The sequence below is a fragment of the Rhinopithecus bieti genome, unplaced genomic scaffold (assembly GCF_001698545.2).
Source record: "Rhinopithecus bieti isolate Rb0 unplaced genomic scaffold, ASM169854v2 scaffold_20477, whole genome shotgun sequence".
Classification (NCBI taxonomy): domain Eukaryota; kingdom Metazoa; phylum Chordata; class Mammalia; order Primates; family Cercopithecidae; genus Rhinopithecus; species Rhinopithecus bieti.
Genome location: NW_016810038.1, coordinates 151,963 through 177,637, shown reverse-complemented (window position 1 = coordinate 177,637; position 25,675 = coordinate 151,963). Strand labels below are relative to the sequence as shown.

General features: G+C 53.3%; 1 protein-coding gene across 1 annotated transcript in view; it reads left to right on the top strand.

Annotated features, from left to right (window-relative positions):
• LOC108541616 (cadherin-4) overlaps positions 1–25,675 on the top strand; it is a gene marked incomplete at its 3' end in the record, with an annotated part of 687,309 nt that overhangs the window by 511,706 nt on the left and 149,928 nt on the right. The window contains exon 4 of the mRNA XM_017891180.1: positions 18,012–18,191. Within this exon, the coding sequence (XP_017746669.1) occupies positions 18,012–18,191 (180 nt within the window). The remainder of the gene's footprint in view (positions 1–18,011; positions 18,192–25,675) is intronic.

The following is a 25,675-nucleotide window of genomic DNA, read 5'->3' as shown; positions in this document are numbered from 1 at the left end:
ACACACGCCCCACACACAGTGCACACCACACACACACTGCCTTGTAACACCACACACATAGTGCATGCCACACACACCATACACACAGTGCAAGTGACACACCACATACACACACGCCCCACACACAGTGCACACCACACACACACGCCCTGGACACACCACACACACCATACACATAGTGCACGTCACACACACACACACACATGCCCCATACACACCACACACACACCATACACACAGTGCAAGTGACACACCACACACACACCCTGGATACACCATATACACAGTGCACGTCACCACACACATGCCCCATACACACCACACACACCATATACACAGTGCATGCTGCACACACCCACACACGCCCCACATGCCATGCACACAGAGCATGTCACATGTGCCATGCACACTATATACACCACACACAGTGCATTTCACACCACACACATGAATCGTGTGCACATACCACATACACTGCACACACTACACACCACACACACTACACACATATATACACCACCCACAGCACACATATCCACGTACACACACACTCCACACAGCACACACATGCGCCTATGTGAAACATGCGTGGGTGTCGCACACTCACACTGATACCAAACTCAGTCTGAAAAAGGCTTCTGTGTATGGTCAGTAGCTCAGGACCCAGCACTTCACAGGGTTGGATACGGCCGCCCGGCTGCATCACCCCAGGCTCACTTGGGGTGTTCACCATGCCCAGCCCGTGCCCCCCATGCTCAGGTTCCCACAACAGGGCAGGCTGCGCCACTGTGTCCGCTGTGGGCCGAGCTCTCACGCCTTCTCTTCTGCACATTCTGATGAATCACAGACAGCCTGGGAGCACGTGGAGGAGGCACGGGCTTCGTTAGCACGAACGCACCCCTTGGGCTGTGGTGCAAAAGCTCAGAGCAGGACGTCTGGAGTCTGCATCCTGGGCCTGCACCCGAGCTCCTCTAATCGCGGCCAGGGGCTCGGCTTCTCCTTGCCTCCTATCTGCATTTGTGTGCTGGGGGTTGTGGGGCTGTCACAGAACAAGAGGGGTTGCTGAGCTGTGGAGGTGGGGGCCCACAGGCAGCTGTTAGCAAATGTCAAGTGTGTCACTGTAGAGCTCGTGCAAAGGCTAGAGCAGGGGCCGTGGGCACGCCCACTGGCTTGGGGAGCCCAGAAGAGGCCTAGACCAGGGTGAACTCTCTCCTGCACAGGCCTGTCTCCCACTACTCACATGGTCCATAACCCTCATCCCCCAGGTCCATCCCCCCATCCCCCTGACCCATCACCCCATCCCCTGGTCCCTCCCCCCATCTCCTAGAGAAGCCTGGATATGAATCACTTCTTGCCCTTCACCCTGAGAGCAGAGGCCTTGTAAGTGAGGCTGGCGTTGTGGGGAAGCACCCGTAGACTGCGTTCCTCCATGAGTTCCCCAGGACTGGCTGGCTAGTATCTGAACCTGGACACCTGAGCATTGGAGAACTTTAACTGAAGGGGGCCACGGGGCATCAGGGCAGTGAGGGGACAGTCCCCCAGGGCTGTCCACGTGAGCTGTTTCTGCAGAAGGCATGTCTGCCTTGGGAAAGCAACTAGAAGGTCCTGAGGTGTGGGTCCAAGTTTGAAGCTCTCCAGAAAATAGTGGTTTGTTTAATCCTTCTCTAAAAGGTGGCCCTCAACGGGACTGAAAAACAGCAATTCTGGAATAAATAAACAGCAACAGTGCCGTTGGCAAACTTGTAGAGAACCTGTCCATCTCCTGGCTTTGTTTTGAAGATGACGAGCTATTTTAATGAGTGTGAATAACCTCCATGCTCCTGCAAGTTCAGACACTGTCACCAGCAGAGGTCTGGCTGCTCAGGCACAGATTCCATGGCCCCTGCGTTGGGCGGAGCGTGTGTTGGTGTCACCACGCGTGTTTCTCCACATCAGAACGTACCCCTCCCGGGGACTCGAGTTTCGGGGGTGATGGGCTGTCAGGATTAGGTTTCATGGCCGTGAAATGCACCCCAAAGGAGCCACAGCTTGTAACTCTTCATGGGCGTGAAGGTCGGAGTGACTATTGGAATTGGTCTTCTTCTTTCAGAGCTGAGAAGTTCAAACTTAGCCAGTGTTTTCAGGCTGCAAACGGCCTTGAACGACATCTGGGCCACTCCTTCACTTGTACATGGAGGGGTGCCCAGCGCCCCAGGGGCAGTCAGCTACCAGTACGAACCCGGACTCCCCAGGACCAGCAGGGAAACCCCCTAGGGAGCAAAATATGTTGAGTTATTGGTCATTTTCCCCAGGCCGGTCCTGGTGGGAGAAGGGCAGACCTCAGTGCAGACGCTGCCAGGGAGGGGCACTGTCCCAAAAAGATCGGAAGGGGATGAGCCCATGGTGACCTGGAAGGCGGCTTGGTGAAGATTCTTGCTGCTATGTGGAGGGCGTCAGGGATAAAAGTGGGCCATGCCGGCAGGGAGGCTCTGGTCACGTGAGCCGTGGAGGGAAGAATGAATGGTGCAGACTCTGTGTCACCTTCTCCCCCAGAGGCGTGGCCACAGGGCTGGACCTGAGTGGCAGTCATATCTTTGAGGACCTTGGAGTCCCATGGGCTGGAAAGATCTGGAAGTCACTGTCTTTGTTCACTCCAGGAGTGATGCTGGGCATTCACTTATCCCGGCACTGCTGTGTGGCAGCTCCGTCTAAGACCTGGGGACACGACGGAGGACACTGCAACGTGGCCCCCACCCTCACTGAGCTTACCTTCTCTCGGGGCAGGGAGGCCAGGTGTCTATGTGGCAAGTTCAGTCCAGCAAATGCGGTGCAGAAACATTCAGAATCAGGTGAGGGATACCCAGCCCCGGGACAGCGGACAGAGGGTAAAGGTGCTGTTTCATCCAGGGGTGCAGGATGTGACATCCCAGTTGAGACGTGATGTGTGGGAAGAAGCCAGCCATGAAAAAATTCCCGTGGGAGGAGTGTTCCAGACAGAGGGAACAGCAGATGCAAAGAGCCGAGCCAGGCCAGCCCCGGTCACGATGTAATTACTCAGCGCACCCCTGTGGGATGTGCGCTCTGCCTCGGGCCCTGGGCCCTGCCCGTATTGTGGTGCCATGGATGAGGCTGTATGTTCTACATGGTTGACTCATTTGCCATCTGTCCTGATGCAATCAGAGGCTCAAGGACTTTCCCAGAATTGCCACGAGGGGCAGAGGGGCACTGAGAGCGAGCCCCGGGGTGAATCTGCCTCTGCCCACTTCCCAGCCAAGGATGTCTCTGATCCATCTGCAAAGTAAGGACCACGAGGTCTCTGAAGTTGTCCTGGGGGCGTGACCTCTAGTCCCCCTAGCCATGGCCATCCCCCGAGCCGTGGCCACCATCCCAGTTCCATGTCTGTCTGGGTCAGTCAGTCCAAGCTTTGGCCTCCTGATGAGGTACGAGCCCACCTGCCTGCCTCCCCCGCAGGCCTGTGCAGGCTGGGAGCTGGGAAAGCTCACAGGTGCAGTGTGGAGACGGGCACACGGGCCCTCCAGTGTCTCAGCTTCTAGCACAAATAAGTTCTACCTGGGCTGTTAGCTCGACTAGAGCTGGTGTGTGTGTGTGCATGTGTTTGCGCACATGGGTGTACACATTGTATATGAGTGTGCACGTGTGGGTGTGTACATGGGTGCACATCACATACACACACACGTGTATGTGCACACTTTGGGGAGCCTGTTCGGAGCCCCCCAAGCAGAGGTGTGAGGGGCCAGCGCTGCCCTCTGCAGGTGATGAAAGTAAAACTGAAGGCAGACTTCTCAGACCACCACGTTTGTGTTTCGCTCCAAGGCCAGGGCTCTCATTTAATATTTGGTTAAAAATAAAATCCTCTGTGGTTCTGGAGAAGGATTTTGTGAAAACAGTGAGAGAGGGGTCACAGACACAGTCTTTTGTATGCGGCAGAAAGATTCCCAGCAAGAACAGGGGTGTCTGTGAGACTGAAATGCAGGTGCCTGATCCTGTGATGTGGCCGGAGCCCATCCCTCGGGCGCGTGGCACTGCGCGGTAGACGACAGATCCATGAAGCTGGAGTTCCCGGGGGCTCTTCAGAGGACACGTCACTGAGGGTCTGGGCGCCAGGGCTGTGGTTGGAGCCTTTACTGTGGTCCTCACCAAAGCCTTCCCGAGTCACACACGCTGATGGCACCAACCATCTTTCTCACTAATTGACAAAATAGGAATGATTTCATTCAGTTCCACCACTAACGACTCCGGAAAAAAGTAATACATTTTCCCTTAACTTGCTAATTTAATTTAATTTTTTTTACTATGAATATATTTTTCTGTAAACTGGAGGGTAATTTTGTTTAAGGTCTTTCTAACTAAATATAATTTTCCTGAATCTCTAGAGCAAGTTGTTCTCAGCCAGGGCATCTGGCGAGACCCGAGGCACCTGTGGTTATCACCACGGTGGGGGTTGCTCGTAGCATGGAGTGGGTGGAGGCCTGGTATGCTGCTCAGCATCCTACGGTACCCAGGATGCCCCAAAACAGAGAAGGATTCAGCCCAAAGTGTTAGGAATGCCGAGGTCGAGAAACCTGGTCTAAAGCCAGGGGTGCAGCCCGCCCAGGACCAAGGTCACAAGCTTGGTGGCTTGTCCAGATCTCTTTGTACCAGAACATTCTGGAACCTCTGTTCTTCTGCTAGATGGAAGTGCTTATCAACACCCTCAAAGAGGCTGACGTCAGAACACACATGCCATGTGCTCTTTTGTCAGCCACAGTTCCTCCTCCTTCTGTATCTTCACTTTTGGTGGGAGGCAAGGCTGCAGGGTCAGGGAAGGGGGTGGGCGGCTTTGAGATCTTCATCCAGAGAAACGTGGTTTGTGATACTAATTAGGAACAACGTGAAACCCCTCCACAGGGTGATGGTAATTGTTCCAAGCTGCCTAAAGAACCAAGTCTAAACTCTCACCCCCAGGACAGTCCAGACCCTCAGAGGTCACAGCCCAGGCACTGGCTTTGCCCACAGGCGCAGGGGGAGAGGGGTCCCAGGACCGCAGCATGCTGGGTGACCCTCCATCCTCTGTGTCCTGCGAGAGGAGGAATGGTTAGAACTGAGAGCCCAGGCTCCGGGGGCCATGGCCTGAGTTCCAGTCAGCCTCCAGAAGACAGGGGCATGATGCTGGGCAAGTCATGGAACCTCCCTGGGTAAAAATGAAGGTGCTGGCTCCCTGCCCCTACTCCATCCTGGGGGCGTTGAGCCGAGACTGTGGTGCACTGTGGTGCGCTGACACCATGGCAGCAAGGCAGGAGCCTTCCTGCTGAGACTTTCCTTCCAAATGGGCACAGTGAAGAAATAGCCGCCCAACTGTGTTCAGGAAACCTTTCTTTGTATTATTTCTATGGGAATTTTCAAAATGATCTCCCCTTCTCATGAGAGAACAGAAGTAAGAAATTTGGTGCTACTCGCGGGACAGGGAGAGTGCGTTCAGCCCCCACTGGTGTCATTGATGTAAGAAAACAAATCCAGGCCCGGCATGGTGGCTCAAGCCTGTAATCCCAGCACTTTGGGAGGCCGAGACGGGCGGATCACGAGGTCAGGAGATCGAGACCATCCTGGCTAACACGGTGAAACCCCGTCTCTACTAAAAAATACAAAAAACTAGCTGGGCGAGGTGGCGGCGCCTGTAGTCCCAGCTACTCGGGAGGCTGAGGCAAGAGAATGGCATAAACCCAGGAGGCGGAGCTTGCAGTGAGCTGAGATCCAGCCACTGCACTCCAGCCTGGGCGACAGAGCGAGACTCCGTCTCAAAAAAAAAAAAAGAAAAGAAAACAAAACAAATCCAGTAAGTGCCTTTTCGAAACGAAACTCATGCAAATGCTGACAGAACAGCTCGCATGTTCTATTTGTAAAAGAATGTAGATATCATTCCGTTGTTTTAGTTTGTGTTTGTTAAATACCATTTTATTCCGTCCATCCTTAGCTGCCATGGAAACCAGCGAGAAGGCTGCAGACAATATCCTAGTTAAATATTTTAAATATACATGTTTTCGGGAAAGCAAAATGGACCCTTTCTCAAAGGTACACTGAAAAGGAAATAGGAGGTAGAGGAATGAACTGTGTAAGTTTTAGGGCACCCCCTTTTTAAAAGAAATCTAATTATCCTCAGTAAATATCCATACTAGGTTTGACATTTAGGGGAGGGGGGCCACATTATTTCCTTTTGAAGCATATTTAACCCAAAGCTATAAGGAAGCAATGAGAACAGGAAGACTGCGAATCAGAGAGATTGAAAAGAACCATAAATAGCCTTGGTATTTGGGAAAGAAATCGTATCCTCCCTGTTCCAACAGAGCAATGTTCGTTCGTAATGCAGGCACGGTCGGTCCTTCCCCAGAGGTTTCATTTCCACGACAGACTCCTGTGCAATTGATCGTCTTGGAGCACTAGACTAAGATGTGGTGCGTGTGTGGCTGGGGTCGGCCACATATTTACCCAAACATTAGCGTGTTCAGCAAAACAGGAGCCGAAAATGCACTGTGAGATGTGCCATGGGTCTTTGGTCACTGCCGCATGAGAAGCTGCCAGCACCCAGGAGTCTGAGGCTAGACGATGTCAAAGACCAGTGGCTTTGGGGACAGAGGTGCTGGGTGGCTGGGATTGCAGTGCATGGAGGGGTGAGCGCTGATTTTGTTAGTGAGTAACGTGCAGAAGATGCTGTGGCCTCAGCAGGGCTCCGAGACCTACATAGGGTTTCAGAGCTCCCAGAACCTTCCGTCCTGAGGGTGCTCGTCTCCTTGCATTCCCAGACAGAGCACCTTTCCTCTCACAGGAAGCTCCAGTGCGTGGAGCAACCTCGTAAGCCGTGCCGTTCAGCCATGCCGACAGTCCTACGCAGTAGGCAGCTCTGCACAGCAGGGCCATATTAGAGGGCTGGGCGCAGGGAAGAGCTGCAGTGCTTTGCCTTGGCAGCCAGTCCAGCTTCAAGGCTGCCCCAGGGCCCACCTGGCTCTGCTGTGGGGAAAGGCCAGGGGGCAGGAGCTCCTCTGCCCTGTTTCCTTGGGCCACCCAGTCCGCAGGTGGTGGACTTCCCCAGGTCAGAGTAAGACCGTTTCGTAGGCACTCTCCAGTGGCACCTCCGAGATCTGTTCTGTGCCCATCGCCATTCTACACAGTCATGAGGCATGTTGGAAACAAAATGAAATCCACAAATTAGATGCGTCTTATGCCTGACATGACCACACAGTAGGACTGGCCAGCATCTGGTATGTAAAGAAAGTTCTGCTCCCTGAGCTCAATTCTCCCATGATAATCAGCTTTCTCATTCACACCAAAAACCATCTTCAGTACCTACTGTTCACCCAGATTTCTACTTCTGGAGACATTTGCCACCTCTATTTTTATCTTCACAGAAAAGGAGGGCTCTGTTTTCCCCCACATGGCTCACAGGGGTGTGTGGAGGGGAGCCAGCAGAATCCCCAGCTCAGGGCTGTTGCAAATACTCCTTTCTTCCTCAGTGGAATGGCTCCCGCTGCACTCTGTCCAGCCTGGAAGATAAGGAGAGGCAGCAAAATCAGGGAAGTAAAGAAGCACAATCCCCTCTGTGTCCTCTCTCAGTTCCTTGACACTGGATCTAGTTTATTTGCTTATGCAAATCAGACCCCAAGCTCTGCGGCTACAGAAGCCTTGTGTCTCAGCATTTCAGGTTCACAGGGCTATGCCGCCTATCAGAGAAATCCAGTGGTGTGGGGACCTCCCCAAAGAGTTGCTTTTCCTTGGATAATGAAAGCCGGCAGTTACATCTTTCCAGGAGGGGGGCAGATGTACCCCAACAAGCTGACACGGAGCACCCTGACCGTGGCAACAGCCGGTACAGTGACCAGAGGTCATGTGCCACCAGAAACTGATTTGAAAACATTCCCATAAGTTGCTTTTGTTGAATCAGGTGGACTTGTGCCCATGCCATTTTCTCAACATTGTTCTCAACATCTGAGAACTTCAGATGCTAAGGACGTGTCCAGCAGGGTCAGTGCAGGACCTGGCCGCTGGGCGGGATGACAAGTGAGGGATGCCACCACCGCCATCTGTGACCCATCACCACAGGCCGGGGCTGCCGGCTTCCCTTAGAAACGTACTACAGATCTGGTGTCAGGGAATTTGAAGCAATTTCCACGTTCGTGCTATCTCTTGAGGGTAGTGACTTCGACTAGAACAGGGGATGCTCGCTCTTCCTCACTGAACTTGGCAGGAGCATCAGGCCCCCCACAACTAATAACCCATGCTCAGGGAACCCAGGCCCTGCTCCCCTGTTCCATCTGCGCCACGCTTGGGCTTCCATCAGGCCCACCCCATCTCGGCCCATCTATTCAAGAGGCTTTCTCTGGCGTCTGTGCCCCTGGGAGGCATTTCCACGCAGTGGCTATGGCACTGCAGAGCAGGTGTTCAGTTCAGGATGCCCAGGGAGCTCATCCACCCTGCAGACAGCCTCATGTGATACGTCCAGAAGGACTGGAGTGGGACCTGCCATCTGCATTTCTACCACAAGGAAATGTTAAAACGGTTGATCACCATCCACCTGCAAACCAGCTCACAGGCCCCGGCCAGAGGGCCTGTGGGAAAGACCCTCTTCTTCCGTGGAAGTGCTCTGGGAGTTTCCGGATTGAAGCCTGGTCTTGGCGGCTGGCCCTCCCCCATGTGGCTTCACCTCTGAGTGTTTTCGCATCTGTCCTTTCACTTCACAGCCGTGGCTCCTCCTTGGCGCTTTGTAATTCCAGGGTCCTAACAGATGTGTGGATTCGAGAATAAAAAATACAACAAATGATAACTTTTTGCATATAACTTGGGAGGTGCGTGTGATTATATTCTTTCCTTGACACGTTTTTTTCTTTTCAAAAAACAGAAAAGACGATCTCGTAAATCGTCTGCCCCAGGTCAGTTCTGCATTCCTCGTCCTCACTTGCGAGTGATGGGGGGAGGGAGATGACCCGCTTTCTGCTGATACTGAGCTGTCCCTGGAGACCTCGCCTCGCAGTCACAGCCAGTTACAGCCTCATCACACAGGCAGCACTTCTCTTACAAGGAGAGCAAGACCCAGGCGGAGAGCGGGGCTGCCAGGAGCTTAAGAAAATAAAATGTTGTGGCCCCAAGAAGCCAGCAGGGCAGAATCCAGCCCTGGGGAGAGCACAGGCCGCCACAGGGTGCAGGTGTGGACATGGGAGCTAGTGTGGTTTTCTCAGCATGCACCTTGCCTGTGAACCCGGGGCCATGGACTTCCAGTGGAACGGAAGCTGTCTTCGTCTGCGTGCCTTCCTTTTGTCCTCTTAAGCTCATTTACCTCTCATCACTTCCCCTGAATCACAATTTATGTATTCTTGAGTGTAAGGGATTGGTCACCGTATCTCTGGGAAGAGGGGACGCCTGCATTTGAGATCAGTCCAGGAAGCGTCTGCACAGAGAGACCGGGGCCGGAAAGGAGTTCATCCAGAAAGACCACGAGACCACCCAGACCCCTGGAGCTATGGGTGGAGTGGGAACACACCTTCCATGCAGGGCCCCCTGAGCAGCCCACTGGAGCCCAGGCTGTCATTTTATCTCTAAGAAGCCAAGCTCCACTTACACGCGGGGCTTTGTCGCGCATCGCCCCATCAGTGGCAGTTTTGCAGCACCTTCTTCCCCAGATGTGAAGCCAGGCTTCCGCTTCCCCAGGTGCCCCAGCCTTCGGCTTCTAACATCACTCCCACCCCCACGGCTGCCCACGCTCCAGGCATCCGGGTAGCTCCAGAGCACAGAGCTCAGCCAGCCCCTCCCATCAACAGGGAAGCCGAGGCCCAGAGAGAGTGGAAGCCTCATGCAGGTCACAGGGCCCAGCACTAGGACCCGTGCCTGGGGGCTCCCGCTGCCACTCCCTCCGTAAATCACCATCTTAGCGTAGAATCAGCAGCATGCATTTGACAGGAAGCACAGCTGATTAGGGCTCAGTGGGGAGAGACGATCTAAAATGAGAAGCGCTTCGTAAATAAAAGCTGATTAAGAAGCAGGCAGGTTTAGAGTCGCCTGTACCTTGTAGACACATCCCTGGGGGCCTCAGGCTCCCACACCCTGTCCCCACCAGTGCTGGGCAGGTGGGCTCTGACCCTGAAACCTGGGACCCTGGACAAGCTCATCTGCTGCCACTCCTGGCTGCTCAGGGCTCAGAGGGACCCAAGGGTGGGCCTCCCACAGCCTCGTGTAAGCAAGAGGCGGGAGTGGTGGCACCATTTACCAGGCATCTGGGGCATACTGCTCCGGGCTCTGATGATGCCCTGGGCTGCAGACTCTCTCCACTCCTGGGGTCTGTTCAACCCGTGGACCGCCATCCCCAGCCGGCCAATGGCTGCACGTGATACTGAGACCAGCAACTCGCCCTGCGGTCTGACCCAGGAAAGGTAGCTGAAGCCACGAAGCCAAAGGTGCGGGGCTCACAGATGCCACCTGCAGACAGGCCAGGCTCTTAGCTCAGCTGCAGCAGAGCAGCTGTAGGGGGTAAGGAAGCAGGGAAGAGGAGGAGGAGGAGTATGGTGTCTCCAGGTTGCTGTCCAGGCCAAGGAGGCCGAGTGTGAACAGACTCTGAAGAGCCTGTCCTGGTAGCGACCAGCCTGGGCGTGGCGCGTTTCAGGAACAGCAAGACTGGGGCCAGGGGTCAGGAAGGGGGAGGTAGGGGCTAATCCAGGCGGCCTGGAGGCCAGGCCCAAAGCCCCAAGTGCCTGTGGGGGCAAGGAGACTGGCAGGGCTCCCACCCTCCCATCTCGAACCCTCATCCAGGGAGGAGAGCCCACTCCTTCCAGCAGCCCCGGGAAAGTCCCCTGCTGGGGTCACCTGCCTTCCCTGGAGCAGTCACCTGGCCAGGTGGAATGCCAGACTCTGATTGGCCGACTGGACCCTCAGCCCACCCCCACGCCTCTGGGATTGGCTCCCAGGAGGAAAGTATGAGTGCAGTAGAGGGGCTGTGGATGCTGGGCCCAGACCTGGGTTCTCTGGACCCCACTAGGTCATCCAGGAAGGAGCCTGGGCCCACACTTCCCTCCCTGGCAGGCCCCTCAGGCTGGGTCCAGGAGCCCACCTTGCTCACGGTGCCCTCACCAGAGCAGTCTCTGACCCTCCCCACCCCACCCTCAGTCTCCTGCACCACTTGGCCCCAGCTCTCCCTAGCCAGGCAATTTGGACAAATTCTTCCACTGCTCTGGGCCTCAGTTTCCCTTCCTGGGATGTAAGGGTTATGGGACACCCCGAGCTCGCCCGTCCCCCAGCCCTAGCGCCTGAACACTCAGAGCTCATCCCAGGACCCCTCGACCCGGCCTCCAGGCTGCAGGAGCCTTGCCCTCTCCTTCTCTGCCCTCTGAAAGTCCTGCCCAGCTTTTAGGAGCTCCACCCCCAGCTCTGCCCCTTCTCAGGTTTCTTCCGAGAGCAGGGCTGAAGGTCCCCACATCTGTCAGTGCTCCCTAGACAGTACCACATTCACCCCACCCCTGGCAGGGGAGCTTCCTGATCATCCCCATTTCACAGGTGAGGGACTGAGGTCAGGGATGAAATAAATCCTGACTTGGGCAGTGGAGAGCAAATGTATGCTCCACGCAGCTGTTAACCTCAGAGCCTGTGACACCCCCACCCTGCTCTCCTTCCAGGCCCCAAATCATGGCGGTGTCTGCCTGGTTTCTGAGGCATCCACACTGTCCTGTGGCACTGTGTGTGCCCACTTCCCGGCCCATCCTGCCTGGCAAACTCCTATTCACCCTTCAGTGCCCTGATCGAGGTATTATACCCACCATAAGTATTTCTGTCCCCAACTCCCCAATGGACTAATTCTGTGCGACTTGGTGCCAATTTGAACCTCCTGCCTGATTCTGACTCTGCACTAATCAGGGGCCCTGTGGGAGGTGGTGGGATGGTCCCATCAGGATGGTGGGCCGCAGGTCGGACAGCTTGGGCTCCAGTCCTGGCCGTCCAAGCTTGAGTGGGACTTCACCCCTTGAGCTTGGTGTCCTCTGTGGGCTGCCCTGAGGACTAAATGAGACTGTGCCTGGGAAGTCACATGGGCGGGGCCAGGGCCCGTACAGGACTTGGGAAGGCATCCCTGAGGTCATGGCTGTACCTCCCCGCCATATGAGCATGCAGGGGACAGGCTGAGGGCCATTTGCTTTGTCATCTCCTGGCTCGAGGGTGACATCAGTAACTGTGTGTGGATACAGTGACTTAAGTCTGTCCACTGAGTTTGCTCCATAGAAAGTGAGTAGCTGTCAGGGCCCTGCTGGCCCCCCCCGCCCCGGGATTGTGGTACCTCCCTAACGTGGGACTAGGAAAATGCGCACAGCCCCCGGGGCAGTACCAGGTCCAGGGTGGCACCAGAGCAGGTGTTCCCTGCAATGTGGAATGTGGCCCGCCAGAGGAGGTGCTGTAGGTTGAGCCTGGCATGAGGAGGAGGTGCCCAGGCAGAGAGAGGGGTGGGAGCAGGGCCTGGGGGCGGTGGAGGTGGATGTCCGGTCCCTAGCACCTGGCAGGCGAGCTGAGCCCCTACAGGCTGGAGGCCAGAGTGGGTGCTTTGGGGCGTTCCTGCCCACTGCCCTGTAGGCAGGGCTTTGAGGGAGCTGAGAGTGCATCAGGGAGCCCAGTGGAGCTGAAGCAGGGCAGAGTCAAAGGCATGAGGAAGAGGAGGGAGTGCAGGAGGGAAACTGTGGGGTATGGGACACTGCAGCCCAGGGCAGCTGGCCTCTGCACTGGCGACAGGGCCAGTTTCCAGGCCTGGAAACACTCATGGGAGATGAAAGTCGGACCATAGCCCAGATCCCATCCTGCCAAGGAGGGCTCGATGACACATCCTCGGGGAGCCATCCTGCAGGCTGCTGGCAGCTCCGGGAAGCCACCCCTTACATAGCTTCGCAGGTGTCAGTGAGTGGATGGAAGCAAGGGTGGGCGGCTTCCTTGGTGCTCCTGATTCTGCAGATCTGCAGGAACGAGCTTGGTTGGACCCCAAAGACCAGCTCAGCCACCAAGACCCTCCTGGACCCTCCTAGTTACAGGACTTCTAGCTTGAGCTAAACTGTCAGCATGCAGGGATGGGCCATTGGCCAAGATACTCTTGCTGCTGGGCTGTTAGGTTTTGAGAAAGTTGTGATGTGCTCTGTACACACACACAGATCACACAAACACACATAAGGCATATGCATACCATGTGTATGTGTGAAGCATAAACACATGTAATTCATACACATGTATTTGTGCATGTGTGTACATGTGTCATACACCCAATACATCTGTGCATTCTTGACGTGTTGCATTCAATAATATATCTGTATGTGCATAGTGCGTACATGCATGCATTACTTGTGTGCATGCACTGGTATACACAATTTTGTTTTGGCACCATGTGATATTATCTAGTTTCCGGTAATGGTGGAGTAGTAGAGTCACTTTCTTTTTTTTTTTTTTTTGAGACAGAGTCTGGCTCTGTCCCCCCCAGGCTGGGAGTGTAGTGGCGCAATCTCGGTCACTGCAAAGCTCTGCCTTCCTGCGGTTCACACCATTCTCCTGCCTCCAGCCTCCCGAGTAGCTGGGACTACAGGTGCCCGCCACCACACCTGGCTAATTTTTTTTTTTTTTTTTTTGTATTTTTAGTAGAGACGGAGTTTTCACCGTGTTAGCCAGGATGGTCTCGATCTCCTGACCTCATTGACCTCATTATCTGCCCGCCTCGACTTCCCAAAGTGCTGGGATTACAGGCGTGAGCCACCATGCTGGGCCAAGGTCACCTTTAAGTCATTACCCAATGCTCAGTCTTCATTCACTCAGAAATACAGAAGAAAGACATGCACCAGGGAAAATCAGCAGGTGTCATCTGTTAGAAAATATTTTTAAGCATAACTGGAAGCATTATTTTTAATGAGTATAATTATGCATCAGTGTTTATGTGATGTCTTCTGAATGGGCCCAAGATGACTGCGTGTTCAAAAGAACATGCTTGTTCCACCAGGGTGAGTGCTAATTGTGGCTGACATTTTCTTCCAGGGAAGCGGGTGCATCTTCCAGGCAGAAGCCCGTGCAGGTCTGGCATTGATTTTCACCAGATTTTGTTATTACATTTGTCTCACAGCTTTAAAATAGTAGCAAATATGTGCAATTTATTTAAACAACACTAGGGAAATTAACGTCATTGCAAGCTCATCCTAAGCAAATGAAAATGAAGGATTTTTTTAAAAACGGCTGCATGAAAACCCTTTAAAACTCAGAGTCAGAGATTCAGAGGGCTCTGGTGAGCCACTACCGGTTCTGAAGCACCACCAGGTGGGAGAGACCAGCCAGTCTCCGCCTCGGTCTCCCGCTGGGAGATGTGGGGAGCTGGGAGATGTGGGGAGCCAGAAGGCCCCTCCTAGCAGCTATGCCAGAGCTCCCCTCGCCCTCATCTGGGAGCGATCTGTCCAGGCTCTCCCCTCTCATGCAGACCTGCTCAGAAACAAAAATAATGCTCCACCACCCTTCTCCAGAAGTGGACCCCTGATTGCCTTTGGGCTGGGAGATCTGGGAGACCCCCTGTTCTCTACCTGCAGCACATCTCAGGTGTGGTTGGTGGCCCCACCCCAGAGTTGTTAAGTCTTAGATGAGACCTAGGAACCTGCATTCCTAATGAGCTCCCCAGGGTGCTGAGCTGCTGGTCCTGGGACCTCAGACCTGTTTCTCCCCGGTCTGGGATTTATGGAGCACATCCCGGGTGGGTACAGGAAACATCACTCAGACCCCCTTTTCCCCTGGTTCCCCACCTCTTCCATGGGAAGATCAATTTCTGCCCAGTCTGGGACCTTCCTGAGGTCCGGCATACGGGATTTGACCTCACAAGCAGAGACCACAGAAGGGAGGGGTGGCACTTCCAGGTGCTCCGGCCTCGGGGTCACACTCCTGGCATCTGAATCCTGCCTCTGCTGAACGGGCTACGTGGGCTTCATGAGTGTCTTGGCCTCGCATGGTAGGAAAGTGGGAATGATGGTGCTCCCTGCTGAAGTGGTGAGAGGGAGGATTCAGGGGGAGACTGCATGGAACAGCATTTGGCCTGGAGCCTGGAACCTGAGTGCACACCACAGCTGCTATCACTGTTCATGTTGGTTATGTTGACGTTATTTCAAGCCACTTTCAGCAGTGGGATTAATCTGGTCTTTCTCATCAAAGCTTAGAGCTTATTAACCTAAATTGTATCTGCAAGGTAAAGACCAGGCTCCCAGGGAGGTGCCATCTGTCTGGAGCTTGGTCTTGGAGGACAGGTGAGATATCTTCAGTGGAAGGGCCAGATGCAGAGTACTGCGCTCATGCTCATCGGACACTCAGTACCTATGAGGCAGCGGCTACTGGTTGGGCGAGGAAACCATGGAGTCCAGTTGGCTGTGCTCTGGGTTCCGGGGAGAATGTGCGATTAGGACTGTCCTGGAAGTTCTTCAAAGTCCCCTGAGGAGCCTAGAAAAGCCCCCGCCCCTTGTCATCATGAGGGGCTGGAGTTGAGACCCCTGGGTCTCCGTGTTTGCACCTCACATGGCTCCTTTCTAAGGAAGGCTGGGAGTGCCCCCGTGGAAGCCTCCTGGGTTTTGTTAATTGAGGCAAACGGTGGTGGGGACCCCCGCCGTGCCTGGCGGGGCAGCCTGTGGTCAGACACCTCCCAGCCAGCTTTGTCCTCCCTGCCTTGGGCTGCGCTGGTGCAAGGTCCGTTCTCTGCCGTGTGAACTCTCATATCCTAGTGCCTCTGCAATTCAGATAAAATGAGCATCAGCCACGAAGACTGTGGCAAGGCATGCCATGTGGGCAACCTGCACTGGACCCGACGCAGCAGGCGCATGGACGCCACGTGTATGCGTGAAGTTCTGTTGGCACTGTCAGCCATAGGAGTCATGTGCACTGTCACGTTTAGAAAACACAGAAAGGTAAAAGGAAGGAAGTAAAATACGGTAACAGAACTCTCTGGTGACCAGAGAAAAAACCGGGGTTTGATTTTTTTTTTTTTTTTTTAATTTTTTTTTTTTTTTTTTTTTTTTTTTTGAGACAGTTTCGCTTTTTTTCCCTAGGCTGGAATGCAATGGCACAATCTCGGCTCACTGCAACCTCCGCCTCCCGGGTTCAAGTGATTCTCCTGTGTCAGCCTCCCAAGTAACTGGGATTACAGGCGCACACCACCACACCTGGCTAATTTTATATTTTTAGTAGAGATGGGGTTTCACCATGTTGGCCTGGTCTTGAACTCCTGATCTCGGGTGATCTGGCTGCCTCGGCCTCCCAAAGTGCTGGGATTACAGGCGTGAGCCACTGCACCCAGCCTCTTTTTCTATCCTTTAAAAAAACGCAGTTGAAGCTGAGCATGGTGGCTCACACCTGTAATCCCAGCACTTTGGGAGGCCAACACGGGCGGATCACCGGAGGTCGGGAGTTTGAGACCAGCATGGCCAACGTGGCAAAACCCCATCCCTATTAAAAATACAAAAATTAGCCAGATGTGGTGGCTGGCTCCTGTAATCCCAGCTACTCGAGAGGCTGAGGCAGGAGAGTCACTTAAACCCGGGAGGCGGAGGTTGCAGTGAGCCAAGATCGTGCCACTGCTCTCCAGCCTGGGTGACCCAGTGAGACTCCATCTCAAAACAAGAAGAAAAAGGCAGTTGCAGTTGATGCTGTATGTATGCTTTGGTGCCATTTCTCCACGTACTAATATTTTATGGACATTTCTTCATGTCAGTCTTAAAAGAGTAACTTTTAATGGCTGTGATATTCTAAGACATGAACACAGTGTAATGCATTTGGAATTCACTGACAGACATTCAGATTTGTGCTCTGGTGTTTTTAGTTGTTCAGAAACATCCCCAGTAAACATCTGTCTACAAGGACTTTGGTCCACCTAGAGTTTCCTGGGGACAGAGTTCCAGCTGTGGAGTTATTGGGTCAAAAGGGACCTTCCTTTTGAGGCCCTTGAGAGTCACTGGCAACCGGGAGGCAGAGGGCTGTGCTGAGTGACCACGGGGCCCTAGCAGCAGGATCTGCGTCAGTGTCCATCCTGACAGCCTGAGCCCTGTGCTAAGCATGGGCTGGGCATTTTCTCATTGTCCTCTGATGTCATTCCCACGGCAGTCCCTAAACTCAGGGCCATTGCTACCGTCTCCCTTCTGTAAGAGAAGATCCCAGGACTGTGAGAGATGAAGGGACTTTGCCTCCACGTCACATGAGCTTCTACACATCCACACAGGTGTGGGTCTAAGGCCAAATCCCACCCCCTCAGCCATCAGCCTCCACCCACTGACTCACTGCACACCCCCAGTGTTGCAGATTCATTTCGCTCACCCTTGTCAATCTGACAGGTAAAAAGGATATATTACTTTGATATGCATTATTTGATTACTGGGAGATGTGGACAGTTGTCATAAGTTTATTGATCGTTTATATTTGTTTTGCTGTGAATTATCTATTCATGTCCTTTTCTTGTCTGGAAACAAGATTCCATTGTATTTTCTTCCTGCTTTCTAAGAGTGCTTTATGTAGTGACTATGAACCTCGTGTCAAACTGTTGTAAATCATGTTTTCCGAATGCGTCAATTGCCTCTTGGGTCTGTTTTTTCATAAACAGGAGTTTTGTGGGAAAACATATTAGTCTTTTCTTTTGTGATCTCTTGCATTGTTTTGGGTGGGCGTAAAAAGCCCTGTCTACACTATTGGTGACATTGTCAACTATATTTTCTTCTTTTTTTATGGTTTCTTTTTCCCACATTTAATTTTGTAATCTGTCTCATCATATTGATGGGGGTGTTACTTGATTTTTTTTCCCTAACACTTAGTTCCTTTTCCAGTGTTATCCTGCTCTTCCCACTTAGCTCCTTGTCCCAGCGTTACCCGGCTTCCCGCTTAACTCCTTTTCCCACTTAGCTCCTTGTCCCAGCGTTACCCGCCTTCCCTCTCAGTCTCGGGCACTACAGATCATCTTAGCAGACGCCTTTTTCCTCTGTGCAAAACCTAACTGGACTTCTTCGCCTCTTCTCTCCCCTTTCCAAATAAAGCCACAGAAAGGAAAGAAGATCGTGGCTCTGGACCCCTCTCCGCCTCCGAAGGACACCCTGCTGCCGTGGCCTCGGCACCCGAACGCTGATGGGCTGAGGCGGCGCAAACGGGACTGGGTCATCCCGCCCATCAACGTGCCCGAGAACTCGCGTGGGCCCTTCCCGCAGCAGCTCGTGAGGGTGAGTGCAGACCCCTCCCGTTGGCACGGGGGTCTCGGTGTTAGCGTGAGGCTCTTCTCCCAGCATCCCAAAGCCAGGGGCGGTTCTGCATTTGGTGTCTAAGAAGGTCGCGATTTCACCCTTTCTGTAATGAGATAAGCCTTACACCGGGCAATGAAAAATTTAGACGGGGAAGCTGCGTTCTAGGTGGATGGGCCTTTGTGAGTCAGGGGTGATTTCTCTCTTGGTTACTTTCAAATGACTGCTATGTGTGTGGAAGCAGTGGGCAGGGTGTGGGTTGTGGCCTTTGACCTCTGACCCTTTTCTTTGGTCTGATCACATTTGTTTCCATGGATGACTAAGATCCCGGATGATGGGATGGTGGCGTGTCTGCCATGACGATCATTGCACCGAGGCCAGCATGGGCCGTGTCATGGGCCGTCTGCAAGGTCTTGGTCCCCGAGTTCCCAAGGCCACCCGAGATTTGCTTTTACCGCAGAAAGAATTTATTTTACAAATTTGTGTCTCTATAATCAAGGCCATCAACGAGCAATTTTTGCTTCCCTTTGAAGAAAATTGCAGCCCAATCTGAGCAATAATTTGATAAAAGGATGGCAAGAATTCCATTAAATAATTCCCAACCGTTGTGGAAAAGCCTCACCCCACCCTTTGGAAATGAGGGTCCCCAGAGTGTGCTTAAGGGGCCATTCTCAGTCTTCGTGCTGTTTAGTGTTTTCTCGTTCCTTTCAGTGCAGAAGGCTGGGCTGTGCGTTTGGAATGCAGAGATGGGAGGAAGAAAGCAGCCACCAGGCATGGTTCCCCCCAATTCTTTGTATCCCTAACCTTGGCCACCAGGGGACCCCGCCAGGGAGCAGTCAAAATGACCGGTTATTTATAGCAGAAACTCTGGTGTGAGTGAATGCAGTGTGCCTCCACACCCCAGCCAAGGTGACTTGGTTGCAAACATATCACCTGCCTTCTGTGCACAGAGCTGGCCCTCCCACCTCAGCACCCAGCCTCTGCTGCATCCTCCCCTTTCAGGGCTCAACTTTCCTTGGCCACCCATACCCCTTGAGGGCCAGGCTGGGCTGGAGATTTTCCTGTGAAATGCAGTTCAGGGCTTGAAGGAAGCCGCCGGGGGTTGGAACCCCACCCTGGGGGGGCTTCCCAGGCCCACATTTCCTGGGCCCACTGGGCAACCTCCCGCCCACCACGGACGCCAGAGACGATGCCGATGGCAGTGCGGTGGCCCCCATGCTGCACCCACCTTGCCATCCTCAGGGCCGGGATTTGCTGCCTCCGGCCATTGCTTGTGTTGTCATTGACTTAAAATTCTTCTCAAAGTGATTCAATTTTTTTTCAACTTTTATTTTAAGTTTAGGGGCACATGTATAGGATATGCAGGTTGGTTACCTAGGTAAACGTGTGCCATGGTGGTTTGCTGCCCCTGTCAACCCATCACCTAGGTATTAAGCCCAGCATGCTTTAGCTGTTCTTCCTGATATTCTCCTTCTGCCCCTCCCCTCCCACAGGCCCCAGTGTGGGTTGCTCCCCTCCCTGTGTCCATGTGTTCACATCATTCAGCTCCCACTTAGACGTGAGAACACGTGTTGTTTGGTTTTCTGTTCCCACTTTAGTTTGCTGAGGATGATGGCTTCCAACTCCATCCGTGTCCCTGCAAAGGACATGATCTCGTTCCTTTCTATGGCGCATATAGCATTCCATGGTGTGTATGTGCCACGTTTGCTTTATCCAGTCTACCATTGATGGGCATTTGGGCTGAGTCCATGTCTTTGCTGTTGTGAATGGTGCTGCAGTGAACATACACATGCATGTGTCTTTGTAAGAGAATGACTTCTGTTCCTTTGGGTGTATACTCAGCAATGGGGTTATGGGTCCAATGGGAGTTCTGCCTCTAGGCCTTTGAGGAATCGCCACACTGTTCGTCCCCAAAGGAGACTGTAGACCAAACCACAGTTTGATCACTGGGATTGTCTGTCAGGCTAGAAGCTGACTGTAGAGAAAAGCGTAAGGCGAGGGAACAGAGGCTGCCCTTGATGTGTTTCCCAGGCCAGTGGGGCAGGGGCTTCGGGGTGTGCTGGAGGCGCGACGACCAACCAGAGATTCCTCTTTGAAGGTCGTCAGGATGGAAGGCCCCCGAGAGAGGGAGTGGGTTTCTACTGTGCTCTGCAGGCTTATGTAACGCCTTGTGCTTCTGCCGCCCCCACACTGCCCCTTGTAGACAGTCGTCGATCTTACTCTGGGGTCAGCAAACCTTTTCTGCGAAGGGCCAGGTGGTAAAGGCGTTGTGGCCGTACAGCCTCTGTCGCTGTGGTGTGAAATCAGCCTCAGGCCATGTGTCAACTAACAGGTTGGCCGTGTTCCAATAAAACTTTATTTACAAAAACGGGGAGTGGGCTGGGTTGGCCCATGGACCATGATTTGACAACTGCCAATCACTTTTCCCAAACTCCAGGAAGGGCTGCCCCAGCCACCCTCACCGGCACGGGGTAGGCACATGATTTGTGGAGTGAGCGAGCAGTGAATTTGAGGGCCCTCATCTGCTTACACCCACGGAGGCGGTACCCGCAGCGTCTGGCTGTTCTCTCTGTTATCTTAGCACAGCTGGAATATTCTGCTGCCCTGGCTCTTGGAGTTTCTCAGCCTGATGATCTAGGACTGAAAGGCGGGACTTTCTTCCTCAGCTCTGCTCCGCAGACAGGCTTGTAAAAGGGAACACAAAAGAGCGAGGCCACGTAGGCACAGCCCCTGTCCCAGGAGGGTCCCCAAGCTGCGTGTGGCCCCGTGCGCCGTCTCCTGGTGGACAGTGGAGAGAAGGACCCCCTACACTTCCTGCCTGGCTGACCTCCCGCAGCATCAGTGGCTGAGGAAGTCTGGGCTGGGACAGCGTCCATGAAAGGACCGAATCCTCCCAGACCAGCAGAGGGCTCAGGTGAGGATGCACCCAGTTGTCCTGTTGATGAGGATGTTTCTCCTGAAGACATCACCATGAGAGCCCAGCTTACTCCACATCTGAATGCGCTGATGGGGAATGTGGTTTTCCAGTTTGCAGGAGGGAAATCTGCCCCTCCTGATTAACACGAACTTGGAAAATGTAGCCGAGCGAGCAGCCGGCACCAGGAGCTCTGCGGGCCGTGCAGGTGCAGCCTCCTGAGGACTCTCTGTCGCTGAGCTTCCTAAACTAGAAATGTGCAGGGAAGAATTGTGAAGTTGGCTTTGGGTGTCAGAATGAGAAAAGTTGCAAATTCCGTGCTTCCAGGAAACCGCCCCCAGCATCTCTGACTCAGGAAGTGGCGGCTTCTCTTGTTCTAGGGTCTGTGGCATTGCTGTGGTGTGAAACCACTTTGCCATCTGCTCCTCACACCCCCTGACTCGTCCAGCAGCCCCTGCAGGCAAGGTCACCTCCATGCCCAGAGCGTCACTGCAGAACAGGCAGTGAGCGGAAGGAGGCAGTGAGGTGGGTGCGTGTTAGGGCTGACTACCTGCACTGCGGCATTTCAGAAACTGAATCCAACCGAAGTCGATATCTTGCTCACTGTGAAGGCTGGTGGGCAGGGCCAGGGTGGCCCGTGCTGCAGCCATTCAGCCACCCGGGGTGAGCGTCTCAGGACTGGCGAGGCTTACAAGTGGCATACGTCAATTGTGCCTACATGCCGCTGGACAAAGCCCAGTCACATGGCCATGTCTAATTGCAAGGGACATGGGGAACAAGTCCAACTCCATGTCCTGAAGGAGAGGGAAATATGGCTGGTGAGTGGCTGGTCTCTGCCAAAGGAGGTTTCTAAAGATGAGATCAGCCTGCGTCCTTTCCTCCCTGATCCCAAGGAGCCCCCGGCCACTGGAGCCCTGGGCGAGCAGTTCAGATGTAATTCGCCAACCAGGTCATTCTTTACCCTCTGCCCTGCTTCAGTTCGCCATAGTGCCTGGTGTGATCTGGCTGTATTTTCATTATTTATTCACCTACTTACTTCTTCTCTAAGAGGAGGCTTCCTAAAGGCAAGGATCTTGGCCATATCCCTAAGCATTGTAAACAGCCCTTGGCACGCAGTGGGCACTATATATGTGGAGGGAATGAGTGAGTGAGTGAGTGAGTGAGTGAGTGATAGACGTGATCTCAGTGTTGACTGTTGTGCTGGGCGCCCATCAGCTCACCCTGCGAAGTGGCCCAGCAGCTGGAATTTGGCAGAAACGTTAGCACTGCCTGTCCTGGCTTTCAGAGTCCCTCCAAGTATCGATGTGGCTTACACAGGGGCATCCCCTTCAGCTTCCATCTGAAGGAAGGTGGGGGGTGGCATCCAAACTGAGCTTGATGCCTAGGGAAGATAGACTTTTAGTGAATGGAAAATGGAATTTCCATTGTGGCTTCTGTAGATTTGTCTTTTCCAAATGGACTCCAGGTCATTACGTAAGAACTCAGTGCATCCACACACACATTCACATACGCACACACGTGCATACTATACACACACATCCACATGTGCAGACTATACATACACATCCACATGTGCACACGCATGCATACTATATACATATGCACACACATGCATGCTATACACACACATCCACATGTTGCACACACGTGCATACTATACACACACCTCCACATGCACACACACGTGCATACTATACACACATGCACACACCACCCTGCTTCACACACATATACATTCCTACACGTTCATGTTCTTGTTTGCCAACCGCTCCCTCAACCCTCCCCTCTATCTTCCATTAAATTCTTATCTAGCACAGGCAGTGGTTTGGGGGGTGCTTTCCTGTCCCCGTTTCCATCTATAGGAAGCTGATGAGCTTCCTGGCAGTGTTGGAGGGGAGGCAGCTCCTGGAAGAAGCCCCAGTCGCAGAGACAGTGGTGAATACAGCCTGAAGGGGAGCGGCAAGCTGAGCACAGAGCACTTGAGGTTCAGCTGGGATCAGCTGCAATTCTGCGCTCATTAAGGCATTTCATTCTGATAAAATATGTTAAATGAAAAAACGAGCAGGAGAGGAGGAGGCAGAATACTCTTCCCCAAAAAAGTCTGTTAATTACAGGCTTTTTCCTTGGAAGGAATATCACATCTCTTCCTAAGCACTAGCGGTGCCACGCAGGGAGAAATAGGTAACCTACTTGTAGAGAGGAAAACCCTGAAAAGCAAAGTGGTGGCTCTAATCGGTGGGGCTGTGGAGCCAGGGGTATCCGTGGCAAAGCAGGGAGCCACGCCTGGTGATTCTGCCACTGGAATCAGACCGCAGTCTAGAGTAAGTGGTGAGTGAGGAGCTGCAGCCACACAGCGGAGGGAACACTGGAAACCCCAGGCAGAAGAGGGAGGAAGCCGCTCACAGTCACCGAACTGATTTTCCAGAAACTTGGATAGGGACTTTTCTTTATGTCCCCAGGTGAACTGGGAAAATGGCAAGAAGGAGCACCATTTAAAAGGTTAGCAGGTCACCCTCCCTGGTCCAGAATTCTGGCTCTGGACTAGACAGTTTGGTCAGTGGCTACGGTGCCAAGCACTGTGCAGGCACTGGGGATTCAGGGGAAAGAGGGTATAGAGTTCTGTGGCCTTCAGGAACCACCAAGCAATCCACATTCTGTGTGAAGTTCACACCTGGTCCCATGGCCCTTGTAGGGCCGGCACCTACACAGGCACGTTCGTGAAAGGTTTTAAAACACCGCTTGCTTGGCTAGCGTACACCTTAAGCTTGACTCCTGGTGAGATTCAGAGTGAGGATAAAATGAAACTTTTAAGAAGAGGATCTATTGCTTGGCTGAGTCTGATACCAGTTCACACTGTGTTACCTTGAGAGGCTGTCCAGGGCAACGGTAGGAATCAGCGAATCAGCTCAAGGCGATGGGGAGGAACGTAAAGCTCTTGGGTGTGAATCCTTTCATTTTGGCAGTCGATATTTTAGAAGACAAGAAGTCACGCAAACCAGTCTTTGGGGCCCCCTGCCAGAGAGCAAGTCGGGAAAAGAGCTCTGAAGACAAGGCTCTGGAGGGAGGTCGCTCCACAGTCGTGGGGCCTACGAGGTGCTTACGCCCCTTGGAGGAAACACGCAGGAGCCCGTTTCCAGAGAAGCACGATCACAGGTGCGCAGCCACGGGTGGCTCACAAAGGATTGCTCAAGTCAGCCCCCGACACTGAACAACTCAAATGAGCTTAAGCAGATTGAAGTGCAACATTTCCTTCCTGTCTTCTGGATAAATGTGGTTCCCATTTGTGCACATACACCCCATTGCTTCACATCCAACCACAAATACTTATGCCATTCTATGTGAACAGAGATGGGCTGGGTCTTTGGGGGCGTGGAGGTGAAAGGGCGCCTACCTGCCCTGCACAGGCTCTGGACTGCTTGAGCAAATGAGTGATGCCCCGAGCTGGGTCCGCATCCCGAAATGCACAGCCAGGGCAGCAGAGATGCCTCTCTGGTCTGTGGCAGGGCCCATAAAAGTTGATTGGAGGTGTGAGCACGTGTGGTGGAGCCAGCTGAATTTTAGCCCCACGTTATCTTCACAGAATGTTTGCTGGGTAACTTGGCAGTATAATTAGCACGGAGTCCACCTAAGAACACATTTCTGATACTCTACAACATCCAGGCGTGTACGAATGACTCACGTGGTAGTCATTCATTGTCTCATGGAAGCAGGGTGACCTTTCCAAAGCACAGATGTGGCTGTGTGGTTCCCACTGTCCTTGGGAGATGGCCTGAATCACCTTGCCCGGCAGGTTTCATGAGCTCACACCGCCCCTTGGCACGGCAAGCTCCAGCTGTGCTGGTGGCTCGTTGCTTCCAGATTGGCTCGTCGCCTTGGTCACCTGCAGTCCTGTGCACAAGCTCTCCCCTCAGCCTGGAGGGTTTGCCCGGTGCACCCAACAGTCCCCTCAACCCGGCTACTTCCTACCTGCCCTGAGAACTCCCCACTTTTCAGGACCCATCAGAGGCCTTCCCATGGGGCCAGGGCACCCGCTTTGCCTGCTGCTGTGGCAGAGTTTTTGACACTGTTTTGTCAGTAATTATTGTCTGCATCCCCCACTAAACCTAAAGCTCCTTGAGGAGCGCAGATGTCATTAAACACTCATTAAGTGAGAATGACAGACGCAGCCCTCGTGCCCATCTCTGCTAGTCAGCCCTTCATGGTAATTAGGAAGATTGTTATGTTAGGGATACAGTACCTGGCAATAATAAATTGGACGGTCTTTTAGTAATGATGGTGTGGTTTATTTCATTCTAACACTCCTATCAATAGTAACTATAAATTCTAGGGGAAAATGTTTAAGCTCTTTGAAGTTACTTGGGAGAGATGGACAGTAGGCAGAATCTGTTGGGGCCTCCACCCTCGAAAGGAGAAAACAGCACTGGGTGAGATGTGTGTGCAGGTGGCTTTCCTCCGAGGGCACCATCCCAGTCCTTGCATCAAAGGGTGAGTGGGTCTCATGCAGGAAGCCACAGGCGTGCTGGTCACAGGAGTTGTACAATGGAGTTTAGAG